We start from the raw sequence: 21,940 nt of genomic DNA, 5'->3' as shown, positions 1-21,940 counted from the left end.
AAAAATAATGAAGGTAATGAGCAAAAAAAAAAGGAAAAAAGGGAAAAAAGCTGGAGAGATAGTATAAAGAAGTGCAAAAGGGCTGACAGTAAGTGCTCCAGATTGGTGCCGCAAGGGTACAGCGGTGGCTGTGATTCCGCTACTGTGCCCCCAGCTAAATGCTGAAGGCCCTGTTGCCTGGAGCAGCTAGCTTTCAGCCACAGGCAGCTAAAGATTGTTTTCTTTCCAGTGCGCTGCACCGTGCCCCCCCCCCCCCTCTCCCCCTTCCTCCCACCCACTCGACAAGCACCATCCCCACCCCACCGACACCTGTCGTCTCCAATGTCAAGAACAGACAGAAGAGCAAAGACAATAGCCTGGAAAAAAAAGCAAGAAACACACACACTCACCTACACACAGACACATTCACACAAAACACCACTAAGCCGCAGAAACTAAATAGAGTGCTGGTTCTATATTCAGTGTGCTCTATGCACTGCTGAAGCTGATCCACTTCTTTTTTTTATATACATTTTTACATCACGTACTGCAGTATCACCAAGCAAATGTGGCTTAAAAAAATGATGGTACTTGGCAGAACATTTACGTTTCTAACTCTACTTCTTTATATGTTACAGTATTCAACTTGTGAGTATCTCTGATGGAATCCCAAAAACCCTTAACCCTAAACACCTTTGTTATATTTCTTTCTTTTGTTTTCTGAATGTGTGTTCGTTGGTGTCACCTTTTAACTTTGCCATGCAAAAAAAAAAAAAAAAGAGAAAAGAAATCATTGGTATTGCAAAGACAGTCAAATATGTTGTAGTAATGAGTTTAATGTATTCAAGGATGATTTTCTTTTTTCAATATAGAACCACATCAAACAGTGTTGTGGTTTTGAGATGCAGTGGAGATGATGCTGACCCCCTGGACATAAATCTGCCCAGCTCAGGGGGTGTGCTGGGTTGTCGATGGGGGGGAGAGGACAGTACAGAGGAAGAAACGTGCTGCATGCCATCATCTTCCGCTCAGATGAAGGAACAAAAAAAACACCTCACACATTTCTGCCATTGTTTCTCCTGTTGTTATTTCGTCTTTTTGTTTGTTTGTCGACCTTGGCCCTGACAACTGACCTTCCCACGTCCAGAACAAACGGCCTAGAGAAAAAAAGAAACTCCATGACATTTTAGTCACGCTGAGAGAAGTGGATCTGTGTGCACAATCATGAGTGTGCCTATCTATGTGTGTGTGTGTGTGTGTGTGTTTGTGTGTGTGTGTTTGTGTGTGTGTGTGTGTGTGTGTACCTGTATACATGTATTTAGGGGGGAGGGTGGTACAAAAAAAAATATTTCAAATAAATTCATTAAAGTAGAAGTGAGCGCACTGAGATGTCAACCCTCGTCTGGGACTTTGGCCGCCATTTGCCAAAGAAGTGTCAGTGTGTGTCGTGACAACTTCAGTGAGTGCTGGCGGAGATGTGACCCCCGGGCCGGTGGAGGGAGGGGCCGTGTCCCTCCCCCCTCCCTGGATCCTGACAGATGTCATATACCTCCTCCATGGGCGCCTTCTGTTTCCTGCTCACCTTTCTCCATCCTGCGGCGTGAGGGCTCCTGTCCCCCAGGCATCAAAAACCCCTCTTCTCTTCTCTCCTCTCCTCTCCTCTCCTCTTTCCTCCTCTCCTTTCCTCTCCTTTCCTCTCCCTTTCTCTGCACATACATTCCCAGCCTTGGTGCGTTTGCTTACCAGGAGTGCCTGCAAATACAAGGTGAGAAAAGAAACAAAGCAATGGAAATAAAGAATCAGTATCTACAGGACTGTGTCTGGCAACAGATTAACTTGTCTGCTATTCTGTTGAGTGTAAACGTGGAATGGCTGACACGCATGTACACCAGCCACAGTTTTTTAAATGTAAGGATGCCTCTCTGCAGTTTCTTAACCACAGGTCAGTTCCACAGTTGAATAGTTGGACTGTATGGTATGGTTTGGAGAACTTTGAATTGACAGTGCAAAGTGCATCTGTTGACTTTGGTGATATTAATAAACCTTAGGAGAAAATGCAGTGCAGTCTTAACATTCATATATCTCTTCTATGTACAACAGGCAAACAAACACCCTTTTCTTTGTCCTGAGATGGACCTCCAGATCTCCATTCCCAGCGTATGTACACATAAAGACTGACTGTGTGTCATGTGCTCACATGTGATTGAAATTTGCGAGTGCATGAATAATGATCTCCTGTGACACTATGCCCTCTCTGGCTGCTCTCTATGGCCTGTTCAGTACACCAGGAACTGCACAACAGCATGCGTTACCTGGCTGAAAGGTCATGGGCACTGTCCTTGTGGTAATGCTTGAAGAAAGTCTCAAGACAGTCTCACGTAATAACTGGAGAGTTTGGTGGGATCAAATCCACAGAAAAAAATGATTCTGGAAAAACAATGTGAATTGAGAACTGAGGTCTCTCCAGAGAAGACGTGAATCTCAAGCCAACTGCCGCACTGCACACTGTCATTCTGGAACCTTCCGAGGCTAATATTTTCTACCCACTCCAGACTCATGCATCCGATGGAAGTGCAATGATTACGTGCACATCCCATCAATCACTCTGACAGTCATGGAGAGAAGATTTCTGTGAGCTTCTCTACCATTCAGCTGCAACTGTAGGAGCGAGTAAAGAGAATCAATGAGTGATGTTGAAATAGTAGTGCATCAACAGCATGCGACCAAAAAAAAAAAAAGACACACACCTTCACTTTTTTTTAATCCATTTGCATTAGAGTGGGTCCACTACTGCATTATTAATAGAGAAAAAGAGCCATTGCTTCAGTGAGTGATGGCCGGTCTCTAGGTGAGGGCAAGTGTGCATTTAGATGTACAAAAGTGCCCCGAAAAAGTGAAGCAATTTACAGTCCAATTTACAGTGACATTTACAGGTAATAGGGATAGTTTAATTAACTTTTTTCCCTCCCAATAGACCAAATAACAAGAGGGGCATTAGGATAATGGGGATGAATAATATGAGACAACAATTCAAATATAAAACATGCTTTGAGTGAAGCCTATCCCGGTGTTGTAGTCGAGTCACTAAGCCTCAAGTCCAAGTCGGGGATAAGTCTCGAGTCTCGAGTCTCGAGTCCAAGTCTGAGTCACTAAAGAAGAGTCCGAGTTGAGTCCCCTGAAATATCTGTTGTTTGCCATTAATGTGTGGTGAACATCACACTGCCAAAGCTTGTTTACTTTGTCACTTTACGTCAATGACAAATCTGACAGATTTTTAAATGCTTCTCACGGCAAATTCATATATGCGATTAAATTAGATTAATTAATGACAAATCATGTAATTAATTCGATTTTTTTTTCATCGCTTGACAGCCCTAGTGTTAATATAACCATTATGCTGGAACATGATTGAACCGCATGAATAGTGCATATAGGTTTTGATTTCAAATTATTTTCTTTTTAAAATAATGGACCTATTTTAAGCATTTACGTAATAGGCATAAAATGATTAGCAATCTGTTCTTGGGAAAATATATACTTATTTGCTGAAGTGTCAGGGATGTGCCCAGGCTGTAAATGCACTCACCTGAGAGCAAAGAAAATCTCTGGAGAGTTCCACCACGTGACATAGTATACCATAAACAGGCTATGTAATCATAACCCAGTGTGATTACAATCTGTCATCAAACAGGTACCGGTATACCAATACACCTGACCACCGAAAGAATTAGCTTCAGACAAAGCACCAGATTGCTTGCTTTTTCCCCCGCAGATGTTATGCTAGCACTAAACCTTATTGTCTACAATAAACACCACTGCAAGTGCAATGGACGAAACCAGAGATTTATTTCACAATCATAAAGATATCTCAGCAGGTAGGGTAATTGTCTTCTGTCTTTTTGAGAAGTGTGTTTATTTAGAAAGGACTGGAGTTAACTTGCTCTGTTATAAGAATAAAAATGTGTCGTGCTGTGACTGAAGTTGGATGACAAACCATGTTAGCTTCATTAGCTAACAGTTAGCCAATTAGACCTGTTGCTGGTGCCAAAGTTGAGCTATATTTAACTTCAAAGTTAATGTTACTCACTTTAGTGTCCATGCCATTCCGAAAAATACTGGGTCTGAATTCGTCTTTAGGTGTTTAAATATAAGTCAATAATACTGTTTACAACTCTTTATATTCATGGAAACATTCTGGCCACTATGGCTAGAGGACTTGTGCAGACGCAGAGGGAGAGTAGGGGCGGGGTTGCGCAGAGAGTGAGAGAGAAGATGAGAGGAGCAAACACTGGCATGTTTACGGAAGAAATGCGTTATTTAACGCAACATCAAACTATATTGGTATAAACGGTATTGTCTCATCCTATATCTTGTTTGAAAAAATATCAGTACCTTATATACTTGTATGTCACCCAGTCCTACCTCGTCTCGAACTTTAAATCCGAATGCAATCAATGCTCGAGTCAGAGTCATCAGTGCTCAAGACCAAGTCGAGTCACAAGTCCTGGACTCAGTACTACAACACTGGCCTATCCCCAAACTTACTTGAATGGAGGTGCCACAGTGGTGTTTTTAGAGTTAATGTTCCATCCCAGTGTTGAGCATTGTTATGAAAATATCAGTTCACATTTAAGAACTAAAAGAGGGCTGCTCATACAGATCTCTTGGGCACGTTCACATTTTGTCACTTGTCAGGAACTTCTCCTCAAACACACACACACAAACACACCCGCCTACCACTGTCATTGCACATAACAAGTGGTCCAAAATTGGCCTGCGCACAATGCAAAACAAGTAATTTGATGGGGTGTCTGCGACTGAACCCTTCCTCGGGGATCCAGTGACATATCACCATTCTCAGACAAACCTCCACACTCTGCTCTCACCTAATGTTCACACTGCTTCACTTTCACATTCTTTCTGCAATATTTCAGCGCTATCAACCCCCACCCCTAATTATGCCATCTTTATTGTGTTTTTTTTTTTGTCTTGGTGTGTGTTTGTGTCTGTCTTCCTTCATACAGGTGTTCTTTTCTTTCTGTTTTCCCAGCTCCACCGTTATCAAAAGTTTCTAAATACAAACAACTAAAACAAAAACAAAAAACTAGATACACTGCCACTGTAATGTCTATAAAGAAAAAAACTTGAGCAACATGTGCAATATTCCTCACTTTCCTTGGGTCTAATAGCAGTGAGCTGTTAGTGGTCTGCTACCGCCGAGGCCTACCGTTACTCGTTTCCAAACAGCAGGGAGAAACTCTCACTTCACACTTACAATAAACATCCCGATCATTTCTCCTCCTGTTTTGAGTGTTGGCATGTTGTGGAGGTTAAACCATTTCACTGTACTAATTGGCCAGTGTCGGGACTGACATGAGCGTAAACAAACGAAGAGGAGGAAAAGTGAAACAAACGCAAGCTAATTAAACTGATGAGGGAAAGGAAAAAAGGGCTTAAAGAGAGGGAGAGAGAGAAAAAAAGAGTGCCTTCTGATGAAAAATATCTCCTTACTTTGAAAGCCCTCAGCTTATAATTGGACATAATGTTCACTGTAAAGGGAGAAGGATGGTGACTGCAATGACTCAGAGAGAATGAACCTTATACTTTGGAATTTGTTTGGACATTTTTTGACTGTTTTCTAGTGAGCATTGTCTTTATTCCGGTAAAAGTCTCCATCTACCGCGCAGTTATGGAGTGGGTGGTATTTACAGCCAGGACTGGATGCTCTACCAGAGCTCGTAACACGTTATGGCTCCCTTGTGGACGTGTTTGCAACTGGCTCCCATCTTTATGGCCCTACGGGGAGAATGCTACTGATTACTAGCAGCTCTCGCACTGGACACACAATGCCACACTGTCTGCTGTGTCCACTCGTCTCTCACACACGGTCGAATATTAGCAGCACGCGCTATCCACCTCCTCTAACCCTTCCTCTCACTCTCTGTGTACGTCTCTCCTTTTGCACTCTCATGCACACTCTTTTCACTCTCTCTTTTCCTCCTTCCTCTCTGTCTGTCTGTTTCTTTCTTTCTTTCTTTCTCTCTCTCTCTCTTGCTTTTATTTTTTCTCTCACTCACTCTCTCTCTCTCTCTCTCTCTCTCTCTCCCTTCCTCCCCCTGTCTCTCCCTGTCCCCCTGGCCATCTGTCATGTAATGTTTATGGGGCCTTTTGCTTTCGTGTCCTGATGACCACTGTCACCGGGAGGTTCCCATTACGATACGCCCTGATGAACGATGTCTCCCCAACGCCTCGCTGACACCACCGTGTCCTTGGCCGTGATGGCATCTGCTTGGAGAGGGAGGGAGGGATGGAGGGATGGATGGAGGGAGGGATGGAGGGAGGGAGGGATGAAAAAATATAGGTGCGGGGAGGGATTGAGTGAGGACCTGTCTGTCACAGCTGTGTAGGAGGGCCTCGTACATCTCAACACGGAGTGTCACATATCAAAATGGAAGAATTCACATATTTATAAGGGCTTGGCTTACACTGCCAAACATGCTGGACACTGGAAATGATGTACAGTCCATAAACAGAGTAGTTCAGGGAGGTGAGGTGACACACAGTGCAGAGTTGTACTGTGGAGCTGGGCTCAAAATCCAAAGTTTGAAGTCTGACCTCTATTAGTGTCAGTCTCTAACTCACTAAATCTACTTCCTGTCCATAAAGACTGAACATGCATTTTTTTTCTCAGCAGAAGCTTACTATGTGTGACCAATAGCTGGAGTACACACACAGCACAAACAAAGCTGGAAACAGAACTGTCTATGTAGTATACACACACACACACACACACACACACACACACACACACAGTTCAGAACAGCGCCACTAAAATTCTACGTGCGTCACCTTGCCTTCACTGCTTTGTCCAACATCTTGTACTGTTTTACACCCTCTCCCATTACTGCCACTGCAGAGCTGGGGAGTCGGTGCTGAATTCGAAAGCAGATCACAGCGATAATTGTATATCATAACTGTCAGCCTTGTGATGACTGTCTGTGGAGCCTGTCAGTTCTTTGTGGACCTAGTTGTGTCAGCCTGTTTCTCTGCAGTATCCTCCTAAATAAGGGCCCAATCCCCAGTCTAGTCTAAGTACTATGGCCAGCCCAGAATTAGAAAAGTTTTAAAAGGGAGAGTGTATTGATAACACCATTAGAGGAATTAATCAGAAGTTGATTAATAAAATGACTTCCTTGTATGGTGCCACTGACTGTTTTTGTATTTTAATTTTTCGATAAGATCAGTTTTTGGGTAGATACATGCATGCATTCATCATTGCCACATAGGGCGTGAAGCCGCCACATGGCCTCAAAGTAGGACTCCAGCAGGAAGTGTAGGAAGGGAATATATGCCTCAAACTGTTGATGTTTCACACCACAGGAAAAGAACCATCTAAAGGGGGAAAAAAAACACGCTCTGTACAACCAGCAAGAAAGAAAACAGATACGAAATATCAAAGTCACTGTCTCCTCTCTTTGAAATAACTATGGTTACAAAGCAATAACCACGACAACAACAAAGGCAGCTGGAATGTTCACGGCTAATGATAACTAATAAGGGGGCTACACATACAATGGCTGCCATGGAACTGGTCTAGCTTTCTGTGAACCATCACTTGAAGGATGGAAGGCGGCGCTTGAACATCTCAGTGAGGATGCCTGCCTACTGCAGCAGCAGCAGCACTATCCTCTCCTAATGTGAAGCAGAGCCTACGTAGTGAGTCACTGTAACCTCAACAGGGTTGAAATGAAAACTCGAGTAGGAAACAATTGTATGAAATTGGGTTATTTTCACTGCGAAAGACGTGGACGTTTTCTTCACATCCTGACACCTAAAGTGGGATAGCAGCGCCACAAGTGAAATCATTCCCCTCTGTTGTTGTAGGTCTATCCCCAGCCACTTTTGTACACCGAGACGCTTAACGTTATACGCGCACATTTTCAGTTGAGAATGTCTATTTCAACTGTACTTACACGTACATTGTTACATTTGCTGTTGTTACAGTGCTTCCATTGTTATTTGAGGATGACAGAAAATGTTAACCGATTGGACTCAAATGAAATTCAATAAAAAAAATGTAGCAATGTGTGGGTTTGAAAACGTATTATACATAAGCTATTAGAGATGTGTTATGTGGAAATGTGTGTACACAAGTCGACAGTGCGCATAGAGGGAGGTAGAGAAGAGCAAGGAAAGCTCATTTGTATCACATGAGATGAACATGTACATCCTTAACCTCTGAGCACATCCATCACACTCACTCACACACACACACACACACACACACACACACACACACATGCGCGCACACACACACACACACACACACACACACACACACACACACACAGCCCAATTTAATGCCATACTTAGAAAAACACTGTTCAAACAGACAAATTGATGTAACTCCAGCACTGTAGGTGTACTTTGTTTGCCGTTTATGCTTGCAGTCATGAGCCCAATTAAACACAATGTATTGTTTTTCGGAGGGGTGGGGGAGGGGGTGGGGTGGGGCGTGGGGGGGCTGGTTTACACCTTAATTGGGCCGTGAATGCACTCTAATCAGCAGGTACAGGTGTGCCCAAGGGAACAGAGTGAGGCTTAGGTTGCTAATTGAAGAGAGACACACATTGGCAGGTACTGTACACAAGCTTCCTTCTTGACAGAGTGCACGAACAGGCTCCATGAACTGTTCTGGTGTCTGGGTTCCAAAGAAAATGATCGTGTTAAATGAACTACTGATCACGTAAGACTGACCATTGAAAGGTCTGTCTGTGTCTCTCCACCCCTCCTCCCAATCAGTAACGGTCGTCTCTCTCTCTCCCCTTACAAATTCTGTGTTAAATATAAATCTTTAATAACAAAACAATTGATGAGATACAAGTGTTGTGCTTGATCAACAGGCATACAGTGATTACTAACAGGTTTAAGGGGCTCTGCTCCTGCCTGGTAGCGATGCGGGTTCAAATCGCTTGGACCTGCGGCACTTTGTGCAGCTCGCTCGGGCAGCCTGGAGAAAAGCGGCAGCTTTCTGCATGCAGGGGTCACACCTGTAACTAGTTTCACACTGGGATGTTTTTAGAGTGGCCACCTGGAGAAGGAAATGGCATGTTCACAGTGAATGAACATGCAACCCTCCCTCCCAGGTGGAAACAGGTGTGTGTGTGTGTGTGTGTGTGTGTGTGTGTGTGCGTGAGTTTGTTTGTGTGTTTTTTTGTCATATCTTTTAAAGTCGGTGGATTTTCTTGCACTGAATGGCTGAATAACATACTCTCACCTTTTTTTGTCTCATAGCAGAAAATAACCCTGTCAGACAACACCTTGTCCCAAGAACCCCTTTAACAACATGCTGGTGGACTGGGAATATTTTTGTTGCAAAAATGATGCAAAAACAAGGTCCGTTTAGCTCAGTATACTAATTATTACAGTGTCATAATCAACACTCTCCTGTTATGATCATCACTTGAAACAAGGTGGTGTCTCTACACGCTGAAAAACAAACGGGCTCAAATAATGATGTGACACTATGAGACAAATACAACAGTATCCATAAAGGGCAATTATTATGCCGCAACAAAGAAACCCACCTTTATCCTTAGCTGTGAGTTTATATTATAATCACTGTTATAGTAGTATTGATATGTAGCTTCAGACCATGAATTCATTAATTAATGAATACAAAATTAATTCAACTTTAATTTGTTAACAGTATGGATGAATTAGGATTAAATAAATAGTAGTAGTTTAGACAAACTATGGCACAATGACAAATGAAAATCACTCAAATCTTACTGAAATAATACAAATTATCCCAACTATATCCAGAAAACATGGTATCTTTTGAGCGTAAAGTAAAAGACAGAAAAGGATGGGAGACAAATACTGAAGCTACATGCTCCACTTCTAGATTGACATTTAAAGCACACCTTGAAATTAAAAACTACACCTACCAAATCCCTCTTAAAAGACAGGACTGCTTTAGAAGTGCCATGTATGCTAATCAATGAAATGCTATTCTGAGCAGCACTGGCTCTGATGAGTATGGACATGTGCTATTTTGGTGCGTGGCAGCATTCTTGATTTCTCCCAAAGGAATGTTTAATATCAGTGAATTTTAGCTAGCGGTTTTGTCACCAAGTGATATCTAAGGAGGACGCAAAACAAATGAAAAGAAAAGAAAAAAGCCAGAGAGATAACAATAACAAGATGTCTTCTACGTGCCACACTGAATTGCTTGAACACTAAAGAGCACTTTTATTTGATCTGAGCTTGTCCGTTTAGAAAAGTCCTAAATTCCTATCCCCATTCCCAACATCCCAATTTTCCCCTGAGTTGATTTTCGATAACTGGAATAATCGGAGTAGATTTCAGAGTGCAGATTTTAATGCATTTTTTCATATTGCCTGTTGTTTGTCTCAAAATTCTCTCCAACAAAAAGGCTGTTTATGTTTGGACCAACAACAAAAAAAAAAAATTGAAAAATATAATTACATTTAATCTGTATTCACAGTTCAGGTCATTTACAATCATGTGTCATTCAGCTAACTAGGAATTACAGGATTTTCATTAAAGATCTTTAGTGCAATTACAGTTTACTGTCAACCACCGGGGCCACCTCAACTACAACTTTTCCCAAATTTTTCCCTGCATACATGTGGTCTACTGCCCTGAACACAGATTCCAGCCCCACGAACCTTCCTTCTGGGTCCATATCCCCCCTGTCTACCTCACACACCAGCTGCCCTTTGGCAAACAGCTTCATCATTTCTGTTAGTGACTCCCGGTAGTCAGACAGGAAGTGAGGTAGGAAGAAGCCCCGCACACTGGCCGACTTCTTCAGGAGTTTGGCAGGCAGAGTTCCACCCGTTATAGGCTGGAGTCCGGATGCCGACTTGTACCCCGAGATGAACCCGATCACAATTAGCCTGCCCTTATTAGCCAGCGAGTTGACGGACAGGTCGAAGATGCCGCCACCCACGGACTCGTACACCACGTCAATGCCCTGCGGGTACTCTTTGCGCAGTGTGGCGGCCAGGTCCTCTGACTTGTAGTTGATGGGCCGGTCGCAGCCAATGGTCTTCAGGAATCCGGCCTTCTCGTCCGACGAGCAGGTCCCCACCACGTGGCAGCCGGCCTTCTTGGCGAACTGCACAGCGAACTGACCGGTGCCGCCGGCCGCCGCTGTCACCAGCACCGTCTCGCCCTCCCTCAGATCGCCCAGGCGGCGCAGGGCGATGTGGGCCGTGGCGCCGCTCAGGAGCATGGTGAGGTACTCGGGTTTGGCAGCGGGCATGGTCACCACCTTCTTGGCGGGGATGACGGAGTACTCGGCGAAAGCGCCCTCGCTGAAGTAGGCCACGGTGTCGCCCACAGTGAAGTGGGCGCTGGCACTCAGGCCCAGGCCTACCACCTCGCCGATGCCCTCAAAGCCAGCATCAAAGGGGGGCTTCACGGAAGGGTCATAGCGCCCTGCCGAGTAGTTGATATCAGAGGCATTGATACCAACAAACCTAAACAACAGAGAAAAATAAAAAATAAACTGTACAATGTTTTACATACACAGTCAAATTTGTCCGAAAGGCATATAACAATTATGTGCATCAAAACCCAACATATCATTTATATTTTGTCCAAAAATGTATCAGAAATGCTCACATGACAAAGTCTGTGTTTCCTGAGATGGAAATATATGTCTTGCTAAATGAGAGGCGCATCAGGGCAGTAAAGAAAAAAGTTTGTCGTAATGGTGTAACACAAGATGATAATACACAATAACTGAGGACTAGACAAGACTTTTTTTTTTTTTTTAAAGTCTAGTCTAGTCCTCTATTATTATCTATTATTACCAGAGGAAACTCAAATGGCCTGGACATATTTAACCAAAAAAAGACAGACACTTCAAACACCAAATAAGTTGTTTTCTTTGGGATTTTCTGTTTGTAATTTCAGATAACAACACGTATGAAAGGCGCATGAATAAATGATTCCACCTTTCAGGGCTGGCTGAGATTCATGTGTGATCATATCACCGTGGTGACTGTGTGAACGTGTCAGCTATTAGCTGTAATACAATGGCAAACACATGTGACTTGATACATGTTAAATCGTTTTTGGTCTGTTTCTCTCCATTTATCATGAGGACATCAGGGTATTAATTGTTTAAAAATCACTTTCATATAGGGGGTCTCTATAATCTATAAAGAAATAGATTTATAACATAGGCAAGGCAAAACTTGTCATCTACTCCTGCATTGAAACTTAACAGGAAAAAACTGTACAATCTCGAGGTAATTCTGCAAAGTTACTTGATTAATTGTCCAACTCATCTATACCACAATGGCACACTGCAGTCCAGCAATTAAGGAGGCTGGGTTTAGAGGTGGCGCTGGATCATATTGTAGCCCATTCTTCACAGGCCTACTGCATTTGAATACCATAAAAAATGATACGCCTGCGGAACTAGATAACCTATGGAATTCGTATTTATTGAAGTCAGAGAAAAGCAGCACACTCACGGCATAGCCTGTACGCCAATTCAACTTTCATTACTGCGTAAACAAGACAAAGACATTTAACAGGGTATTGGCCTAGCTTATGTGGTTACCTTCTGTAAGCTACATACCAACATTTTACAAGGCTTAATTTTGACGTAACCATGTTGTGATCGGGGGGATAAATCCATTTGCGAAGTCAGGTTAAATTATGGGAAATATATATATACGCAAGGGTCAGGTCACCTTAACTAGTCGGTTATACAGTGAACGACTAGACTGCCTGAATGAGCCTACTTAATGGCATAGGTGTCTCAGACACATTCAAATTCGATCATTCAGGATACAGACAATTTGCCTCATAATTTCCGAACACTACCGGTACATAATAGCTTCAGAGCTGTCTGCTTGCTGGTGGCCTGGGCTACTGTATCTACACACATTTCTACGGTCTACCCCTAGGCCGTGCCAAGCGTGGCAGAATATCATATCGCAGGTTAGTGACGTAATAAAATGGAATAGATCAAGATGCAGAGATGGATTGATGGACAGATGTTGGGGCGGAACTTGGACACGTTTCTCACGTAGTGGTAGCTTCCTCAGTAACGTCCTCATACAGACAACAAATTTGCAAAAAACTGCAGGTAACTAGTCGATTCGAGTGTCTTTCCAGTACACAACTGATGACTAACTATGCAAATAAGACGACATCCGTCAAGGTAAGGTGCAATTCTGACCCAAAGCAAAGTGACACACTGCCGTTAGTGCATATTATTGGATAATGTTAGCTAGCTATGGGGTTAGCTAAATAATCTGCATATAGTGATACAAGCATGCTTTTTATTATGGGTTCACTAGACATGCGTTTAGAAAAGATACGCTACAGCTAGAGGTATTACTCACCGATTTCTGACCAACAAATCCCCGTCGCCTGGTGTAGGTACTGGAACAGTTTGTAAAGAAACGGCGCTCCTAAAATTTTGGCTTAGCTTCGTAACAACAAGCTTTTTCATTGAACTTGGTATGGACGAACCTTTAAAATCCATGAAGTGTGTGGAGTATGAGAGGTCTATTATGGTGCGACGTGACAACACATTAACTCCTAAACCCGTATTGGATCTTCCGCAGTACTCATTTAACACCAAAAAGGCACTTCTACCATTTCGTTGCAAGACTGTCCGGTACATTTCATCCACGAGTATAAAATATCAAAGTTCACGGTCACTTCGGATACACCGATAGGAGTGAATGATTGACCTACCGTAACCGAACTTGCTTATTTTTTAAATAACTAATTAGCTTATTATACCACACTTTAAATTGCCATCGACATAATTAGATCACGTTAGTGCCAAAACAGGTTACAACAACGCAAATACAACTACAAGCATTATTTTTAACGTGAACTGCGGCGTGCAATGTTGCATTTAGGCTACAGTTGGATTCCCGAGTCCCTCCCCTTCCCGTGCAGAACATTTCCTTCCTAGTAAGGTGAAACGAATCAATCTTGAGTTTCAAACATCCCCTTTATAAGTTGAAGAATTTCCTGAACGCATTTGTGAAGAATAAGAGTTTGTGTGTTCCAGAAGTCACAGATAGGCTGCGTCGTCAGATTCAAGTGTGTCTGCGAAGCTTCCCTTGTTCTCACGCAAAGCATGCTGAGCTGGGAAAATAGCACAAGGCACCTTCCAGAAAGATACATTTATTAAACACAGTTAGGTTACCACTCGCATATACGCTACAGCATACGTTATAAAGGGAAAGACCTCTCCGAATTAGTGTTACTCTATACATAAACACCTTGATTATGATAACAGCAATAAATGATTTTATTCTAAGTAGACCAATGATAACGGTATGATAAGATTATGATTGACATTTACATATTGTCTACTGTGATATTACTTCTTGTAGCCTAGTATCTTATCTTTAAAACTGGAATGGGCCAACAAATCTATCCATTTTTCATACAAAGCCACTTCGTCGTTATCGGAGGAAAAAACAAGACAATTAAATAGATTGACAGGAAGGTTTCACTGTCAGAGTGACGCTTATAGGGCGAGGGGAGGAGTAAAAGTGAAGCAGGAAAAGCCACTCGATGCGTCTGTCTATCAGTTGAGACTGTCTGAAACGCTTCTGGATTCAACGCGTTTTTTTCATATCAGACAGGACCCCGGCTCACTCCCTGGAGTTTAAAGAAGAGAAATTAGTCCGTGTCGATCTTCTGGAGTGGGTGGATGCCTGCATCTTGTTTATTTCCCTCACACGCAGGCAACCGCGCGACATCAACCGCCCGCACACACACTCGGAGCAGCGGCGAGAAATATTTTTGCGACTCGTAATGTAGCAAAGTAGAAGCCGTCTCTCCAGTGCTGGCGCAAAGGAAGAGCGTAAACTATCCGCCGACGGCGAGGCTTGATCCGGCTGTGGTGGTGTGTTGACGGTACTGACATTAACCATCTAATGCCTGCCTATTTCTTTCTGATCTTCCCTTGATTTTTAGGGCAGAATAGAAGATACCTCTTCAGCTCGGAAATATTATTGAGAAGCTTTGTGCTCACACTGGAGGTGTTTGCTTCCATTTTTGACCCATCTCACTTTATTGATGTGGGAGTGCAAACGCTACGCTACAGAGTAACACGGTGAGATTGTGATCTTTTTTCTCCCCATGGCAGAAGGGGAGTGACTGAAACTTGGCTTCAATGTCTGCCGCTTTTTTCGCTGAGAAAGTGATGAGCGAAGATGAGCTTTGATCGACATGATATGAATCGGCGCAACCTCTGTACCGTCTCTATACTTCAGAAACTTTTTTTACCCAATTCTTTCCTCCTGTGAAGTCCGTAATTTCTCGGAAAAGGGACACGGTCACACGCATTGTGAAAGAGTGAAAAGCTTTTTGCTTGGATGATTTTTATATTATCCAGCTCGAATTCCAGAAGTGTAAAATTAATTTAGACTCTGAAGTTATTTTGGATAGTTTTTTCTCCGTTGATCGACTGCTGTTGTGATTCCTGCATGAAAAGTACTGTGGAAAGTGACGGGTCACTATGCCGAGGAGAAAGCAGCAAGAACCCAGGCGATCTGCAGGTAAGCGTCTTCCACGACTCTCATCTCACAAAGCCTTCTAAATTATTACCAAAATAGATTTGTTCTTTCATTTTATAATTTCTTTTTCTGACTATCTAGTAAAAAATCACGCGCTCTATGGGTTTGTTATTATCAGCATTCTTCGCAATCAGCTTAGTTTTCTGGGAATAGTCAGTGCAATAATAATTTTAGATTTTAAACGAATCTCTCAATTACTACTGGCGTAATTACGGCAAGATGTATTTCGTCATTCAGATGATGGGGACACTTAACATAGGTAAACATTTGAAAACGACTGGTGCACGTGTTATATTACTAGTAGAAGTCTATTGATTTTTTTTTGTGCTGACATGTTTATTTGAGTCACTTAACCAGAAAAATATTCCAGAGAAAACGTTACCTGAAACAAGGGCCTCTATTGAGGCTTATTGCAGCATTATAGACTAGAGTAATAATGAATAATTAAATCAGAGATTGAGGGAGAGGGGCAAAGAAATGGGGAGAAAATGGAGAGAAAAACTGGTGTGAGCTGGTTCTCTTTCTTTTCTGTTTTATTAGAGGATTGCCATCCTTGATTTGATGCGTGATTGATCGCCTGTCATGTGGCAGCCTTTGATCTATTCATCCCTGATAAACATCAATAAATCTCCCCATGGAGACACGCATGCTCCTGACAGCTTTAGCCACTCAAAGGACAACTCTCCGCCCCCCACCCCTCTTAAAAAAAGGGAGAAAAAAGAAAAGAAAAAAGTTGCTCAAAAAGAGAAATCCTCACATCCAATTTTGAGGAAAATTGGAGAGTGAAAGAGAAGAGGAAGAAACGGATGTGAAAGGAGACGTGGAGGATTTCTAGGATAATGGAAACCAGTCAAATCCTAATTATGTAGAGCTTATTAACAACCCCCAGCTCGCCTGATTAACAGACTTAGGGTACAACTCTCGAAAATCAGAATTTGACCCCCTCTCATCCCATTTTGCACATGCCACTCAAGGGAGCACTTGACTCACATTCTTCTGGTCATGGGACTGAAGCGTGTTTACTTGCTCGCAACATTAACAAAACCAGACTTTGACTCAAGAAGACTATCAAGGTTGAGGTCTAGTGATTTGGACTTGAAGACTTTTTTTTCTCTCTCTCTCTCTCTCTCTCTCTCTCGCTCTCTCAGCCCCCTTTAACAAATGTAAATGAGTGACAGGGATTTCTACCTCTCGACTAATGAGCTTCAGCCTTTGAAGTTAGGCATTAACAACTGGAGTGAACAAAAGACAGTTATAGAATTTTAAAGAGATTTTGAAATATGAGGCGCAGAGCAAGCTGAACAGGAGGCCAGGCAGCGAAAGACTTTGAACTCCGCAGGTTTATCATTTTAAATACGTGACTGTGATGAGTTAGTGAGGAAGAACTGTGCTGTGCATCGGCCTAAATATGTACATCGCACCACTGTAGTGCACTGACACCACCGCCACCACGATCCAACTAGGCCTCTAAACAATGCACTCCTTGGCACACACACACACACACACACACACAGACAAAAAGTAAATATCAACATGTCATCAGAAACCTTAGTAGTGGGGATTATGACGCAAGATCCCCAGCTAAGTTACCCTCCCTCCCCCCCCCCCTTTCCTTCAAACGGCAAGAGATTTGAATGGTCTTTGCTCTCTCACACACGAGCTCTGAAACGTTTGGAGGTTGACAGAGGTGTGATGGGGCACGGTAATCTGGCCTGGCAGCTCCTACATGGAAACATGCCGTCACTGTGACCCCCTCCACACGCTCGTATTGATCTATTTGTCTCACTTTTGACAGGCGTATACATCATTGGCCGTAATGGTCAATCAGAAGCTGGCAGCCCAAGAGCGTTTCCATTCTTGCATTATCATGACAGTTAACACAGCGGCTGGAGCAGCAGCAGCAGCAGCAGCAGCAGCAGCAGCACCCTAACTTTACAATGAGTGTGTTGTTGGTGGAAGTGTGGTGTTAAACTAGCTTGTGGCTTTTCTGTGCTAGTAGACAAGGAGACTAATTGAGCGAAAGTTGATTTGGGGAGGTAGTAGTCACCAGCTGAAAGACCTTTACTGGGAGAATGGGGGTGGGTGTCCAGGGTTCAGGGCGAGCTCCGTGCTCCTTACTAGAGAGAAGCCTTGAGAAGAGCTGCTCTGCCTGGGCAGCTGAAGGGGTTCATCGCCCCACCATGGATGCATGTTTCACTCTGCCTCGTCATTAGCGTGCAGTCCCAAAAAATGGGTTGATTCCACGCAGTCCAGCATTATATGTTCCTTTTGAAGTGGCATTTCTATCATTATTCGGCCTATGACCATACATTACATTTGGCTTTGCATTTATTTTATGTTATTTTATTAACCTTTATACGACTGTTATGTCCCACTCTTTATTATTCTTAAAGATATTTCCTAACTTTACACTCCTACTAATCAGCAAGTTGCATACATTCCGATTTTTACAGCATATTTTATGGTGTCTCTTTCAATTAAGTTGGTATTATGTGTTTGTTTGTGAAAGTGTCTGTGACTGCCATTAGATGTGTGTATGTATGTGTACGCGTGCGTACATGTGTGTGAGTGTACATACCGGTGTGTATACACACATATATGTGCCTGTGTGTGCTATCTTAGGGATGTTTTTGTCCTTGAGTATGACTACCTTATTCATGTTTGAGGCGAGAGTGTACTACTTGGTGTAAGAATAGTAGTCTTTGGTCGAATGCAAGGTTGTATTATATTCTTGTGACGAAGTAAAAAAACAAAAGCCAAAACGACCTCTTTTGGCAGAAAGAGAGTTCTCAATTATTATAGAAAAAGGTAAGGTTTCCGCTCTGATCTTCATTAGAAGAGCCCCCCTAATTATCTGTAAAGCTGATGGATTTGTGATGGGCTCTAACGATTAATGCTGACAAATTCAGTAAGGTGTCAGGTCCGCAGCTGCCTCGATGTAATCAAGTTGATATTATACAGTCCCCATAGCCCCTAGTGCAGTATCAACTCAATTTGCCTGTGCAGGTGACAAATGGACTTTGCTACCTGACTAATCATGTCAGGGAGACAATGGCGGCTAATGACCTCGCTAATCCCCCTGCTTTTAACGACGTAATAAAGCCCAGAAAGTGGGAACCGAATTCAGCTGTGTCGCCACTTCTCTCACTCGGCTGCGAAAAAATGGCCTCATCATTTTCTTCCCCCTCATCAAGTATTCTTCCGTATTTGACATTTCATATTTTCCAGCTGTTTCTCAACTTTTGTGTTGCGCTTTTGGATGCTCTTTTTATGCGGACGAATTATAGTTTTTTTTTTTAAAACATCACTCCTCAAATATTGAATTATTTATTTAAATCTTATAAAAAAAAATGTTGGTCAAACACACTTAAATATAATGTATTGCAAGTCAGTGCACTTTTGTTTTTTTAGGGTTTAAAAAAATATATATTTTCAGTAGGTCTTGTCAAGATTCACTGAGATGTGGGTTCAAGTGAAAACACTTCCTTCCTTGATGGTGGGGAACTCTTTTTGAAAGTTGTGGGGGGTAAAATTTTATATTTGGAATGGTTAAGTATACCACTGACCTGGGATTAATGGCTGTGCTTGCCCAGGGTAGCTAAGATTACATAGCGACCTTTGTGCAGCTCGTTGGTGATGCTGTTATGTGATATTCGGTTCTGTAAATAATCAGCATACTATGATTTATGTGCAAACCTCTAAATCAGCGGCAATAGTGGGTTCACCATGTGACGGAAACCTTTTCTACTCATTTCGTTTTTAATGTAGGGCAAAAAAGGGTTTTGAATACACGGCACGTTCAGAGCTTGTGATTTTTTTTTTATTATGTGTGTGTGTGTGTGTGTGTGTGTGTGTGTGTGTGTTTTTTTTTTGCTTGCGCTGGCATATTCTAGGTCTGATTGCAAGCAGTTTGCGTGTCCAACTTTTTCACATCTCGCCTTCTTCTCTCAGTTCTTTAACAAAACCAAGGCTATACCATCATGTTTTTTCAGTTGTGTTTGTTCGGTGTCGTGTAATTTGGGCTGAAGTCCTGGTTTTTAGCTAACAACAACACAGGCCTACATTTATTGTAACTGTAAAATTTCCGTACAACGGGAATTCAGAGGAGAGCTTAACTTTGTCTTCAGATAGATAAAGAAACCTGGTCTCATATTTGAAACAATAGTTAGCATGTAGCTACAGTGAAAAGCTTTAGTGTGTGTGTGTGTGTGTGTGTGTGTTTAGCAACCATAGTCTCCCTTCCCGCTTCCCGGTGCCTCAGTAGAGGTTACACTAATTGGAGCGCTTGTGTCGTTAGCAGGTGACATCGATCCGTTTCGTCGATAGCCAGTTTTGCTCTTGTGCCTCACTCTGAGACTAATAGTTAAATTTGCATCTGGGAATAGAGCCAGTCAAAGGTCGAACAGTCTCCTTTCTCCCTTTCACATGACTATAGTCCCCTTACCACCTCATTGTGTGTACATATGCGTGTGGTGTGTGTGTGTGTGTGTGTGTGTGTGTGTGTGTGTGTGTAGCATGTGGTGTCTGCATGTGTTTGTATATGTGTAAGTGCATGATAGAAATTATTCTTTTGCTATTGTTTATTTTTTTTACTTGAATATAACACTAAAGCAGGGGTCTTATTTTTGCATTCAGTATGTGGATAGAGATAGCCATGCTAAGTAACGGCATGAAAATAAAAACAGCCCAGACCTCCCTTGTGCCCAGTCATTCCCGCTGAACTAGCCTCAGGACAGGTTTTTACCATCAGTATCGCCACCTTTCCTGCACTGTGAAAACATACACTACTCCCACACACGCACGGAAACACACACACATAAACACATGCCGGCTTATATTCTCTCTCTCTCTCTCTCTCAGACACACAGCCACACACACAAACTCACTCTTACACAAACAACAACAAAAAACAACAAAATAAGAAATGGGAGAAACCCATTATTTCGCGATTGTTAGTACGTGCAGTGCATAGTTTTAGTTTTGACATTTGACAACTTTGAAATGCCTATTTTAATTTAATTTAGTATTTTTTGTAATACTTTTGACGTTTAACATGACATGTTTTCACTCCAGCATAAAATCGTTATCTGTGGTCAGAGGACTGTTAAATGAACATATATTTTTTGCTGCTGTTTTATATAGTATACATGTATTAACTGAGTTATTACAAACACAAACAGAGAAACATATTTGCAACAATGTTCTGGAATAATTTAATAAATGTGCTCTGAAGTTATTAGATTTGTGCAAATTTATAATGATCTAAGTGAGATTATGAAGTTAATGTTTGTCATTTTCAAGGAATACTTTTTCCTTAGCGACTTCGTCGATAAAACTTTGTGTGTTTGTGGGCGCCTGTGTGGATGTGTCCTACATTTGATCAAGGATTCAATCTTCCTTAAACTGGTAGGATTTTTAAGTGGCCCCATAGTGTTAGCGGAAGTCTCCGAGACCTAAATCTAACATGTTCTTGTCATTAATAAAAGATGAGCAATTACGGAATATTTTGTCTAATAAGTATTTGAGTGCCTTTGCGCAGAAGAAACACGTAGCTTACCCACTCATTACATCAGTTAGCATGGGCAGAACACAGAGCGCCAGGCACTCCTTTGATGCCAACAAACAAACATACAAACGAGATGGGCCCTCTCCAGAGGAGAAACGCTTTACCCAGGGACCCCGGCGAGCTCCTCCTCTCACCCCCACTCTCTTTCACTCGCGCGCTCTCTCTCTCTCGTTTTCTGTGCCTCACACTCACGCACACACACACACACACACACAGTTCTCTCTCTCCGCCTTTCTCTCCTTCATGCGTGCATCTACTTTTCTCTCTGTCTCTCTCTCTCTCTCTCTCTCGCAGTCTCTCTCATCTTCCATCAGCCGCTTTCAGCGCGAGCATGGCAGAGCAAAAAACGAGAGGAAAATGTTGCTTAAAAATGCTAATTTTTTTTTCTACATGAAAGCACCCCTATTTTACCTCATTAAACATAAGGCCCATGCAGATTAGCAGCCATGGGCAGAGGGAGGGAGCAGAAGGGGATACCAATGACGGAGAGATGCAGAGAGAGAGAGAGAGAGAGAGAGAAAAGGCTATGAGGGAGAGAGAGGGAGTGTGAGAGCGGGAGAGTGAGTGTGTATCCGTGTACGTGTGTGTGTGTGTGTGTGTGTGAGAGAAAGAGAGGGAGAGAGAGAAAGAGAGGGGCGAGGGGTTGCAGTTTTCAGGAAGGGTATTAAAGCTGACAGATGAACAGGACGACGGACAAATTCTCCCGCAGCAGCTGTGACTGCGGCCATTATCTTGACAGGTGTCAATTAAGAATTACTGCCTGGTGGAGTGGTCCGTTTCGCCTCCCCCCAAACACCCC

The 21,940-nt window shown here is 42.6% G+C and overlaps 2 protein-coding genes and 1 long non-coding RNA gene across 4 annotated transcripts in view; 1 reads left to right on the top strand and 2 right to left on the bottom strand.

Annotated features, from left to right (window-relative positions):
* Positions 1-578: 578 nt before the first annotated feature.
* LOC122133243 lies at positions 579-4,512 on the bottom strand. The gene is made up of 3 exons (XR_006152644.1): positions 4,067-4,512; positions 1,562-1,731; positions 579-1,136 (listed from the first exon to the last, which is right to left on the bottom strand). It is a non-coding gene; the product is annotated as an uncharacterized LOC122133243 (long non-coding RNA).
* A 5,135-nt stretch (positions 4,513-9,647) lies between these two features.
* LOC105893985 (prostaglandin reductase 3) lies at positions 9,648-14,187 on the bottom strand. The gene is made up of 2 exons (XM_012820459.3): positions 13,374-14,187; positions 9,648-11,489 (listed from the first exon to the last, which is right to left on the bottom strand). The coding sequence occupies exons 1-2, from the start codon at positions 13,655-13,657 to the stop codon at positions 10,565-10,567; spliced, it is 1,209 nt and encodes a 402-aa protein (XP_012675913.1). The 5' UTR covers positions 13,658-14,187; the 3' UTR covers positions 9,648-10,564.
* The window catches only part of LOC105893977 (teashirt homolog 1), a 35,543-nt gene continuing 26,638 nt past the window's right edge, over positions 13,036-21,940 (top strand). Inside the window, exons 1-2 of one of the 2 annotated variants that reach the window (XM_012820448.3) lie at positions 13,036-13,189; positions 14,974-15,557. In XM_012820448.3, the coding sequence (XP_012675902.1) occupies positions 15,518-15,557 (40 nt within the window). In that variant the 5' untranslated portion in view covers positions 13,036-13,189; positions 14,974-15,517. Of the gene's footprint in view, positions 13,190-14,506; positions 15,558-21,940 lie in introns of those variants that run through there. The other variant, XM_042709177.1, reaches the window with a different exon arrangement.

The sequence above is a fragment of the Clupea harengus genome, chromosome 11 (assembly GCF_900700415.2).
Source record: "Clupea harengus chromosome 11, Ch_v2.0.2, whole genome shotgun sequence".
Classification (NCBI taxonomy): domain Eukaryota; kingdom Metazoa; phylum Chordata; class Actinopteri; order Clupeiformes; family Clupeidae; genus Clupea; species Clupea harengus.
This window is presented reverse-complemented; position numbering and strand designations above follow the sequence as displayed.

Excerpts from the sequence above, each read along its gene's own strand:
- LOC105893985 (XM_012820459.3), bottom strand. The coding sequence starts at position 13,657 with ATGTACCGGACAGTCTTGCAACGAAATGGTAGAAGTGCCTTTTTGGTG. Across the intron at positions 11,490-13,373 it reads GATTTGTTGGTCAGAAATCG|GTTTGTTGGTATCAATGCCT; the intron begins GTGAGTAATACC and ends TCTGTTGTTTAG.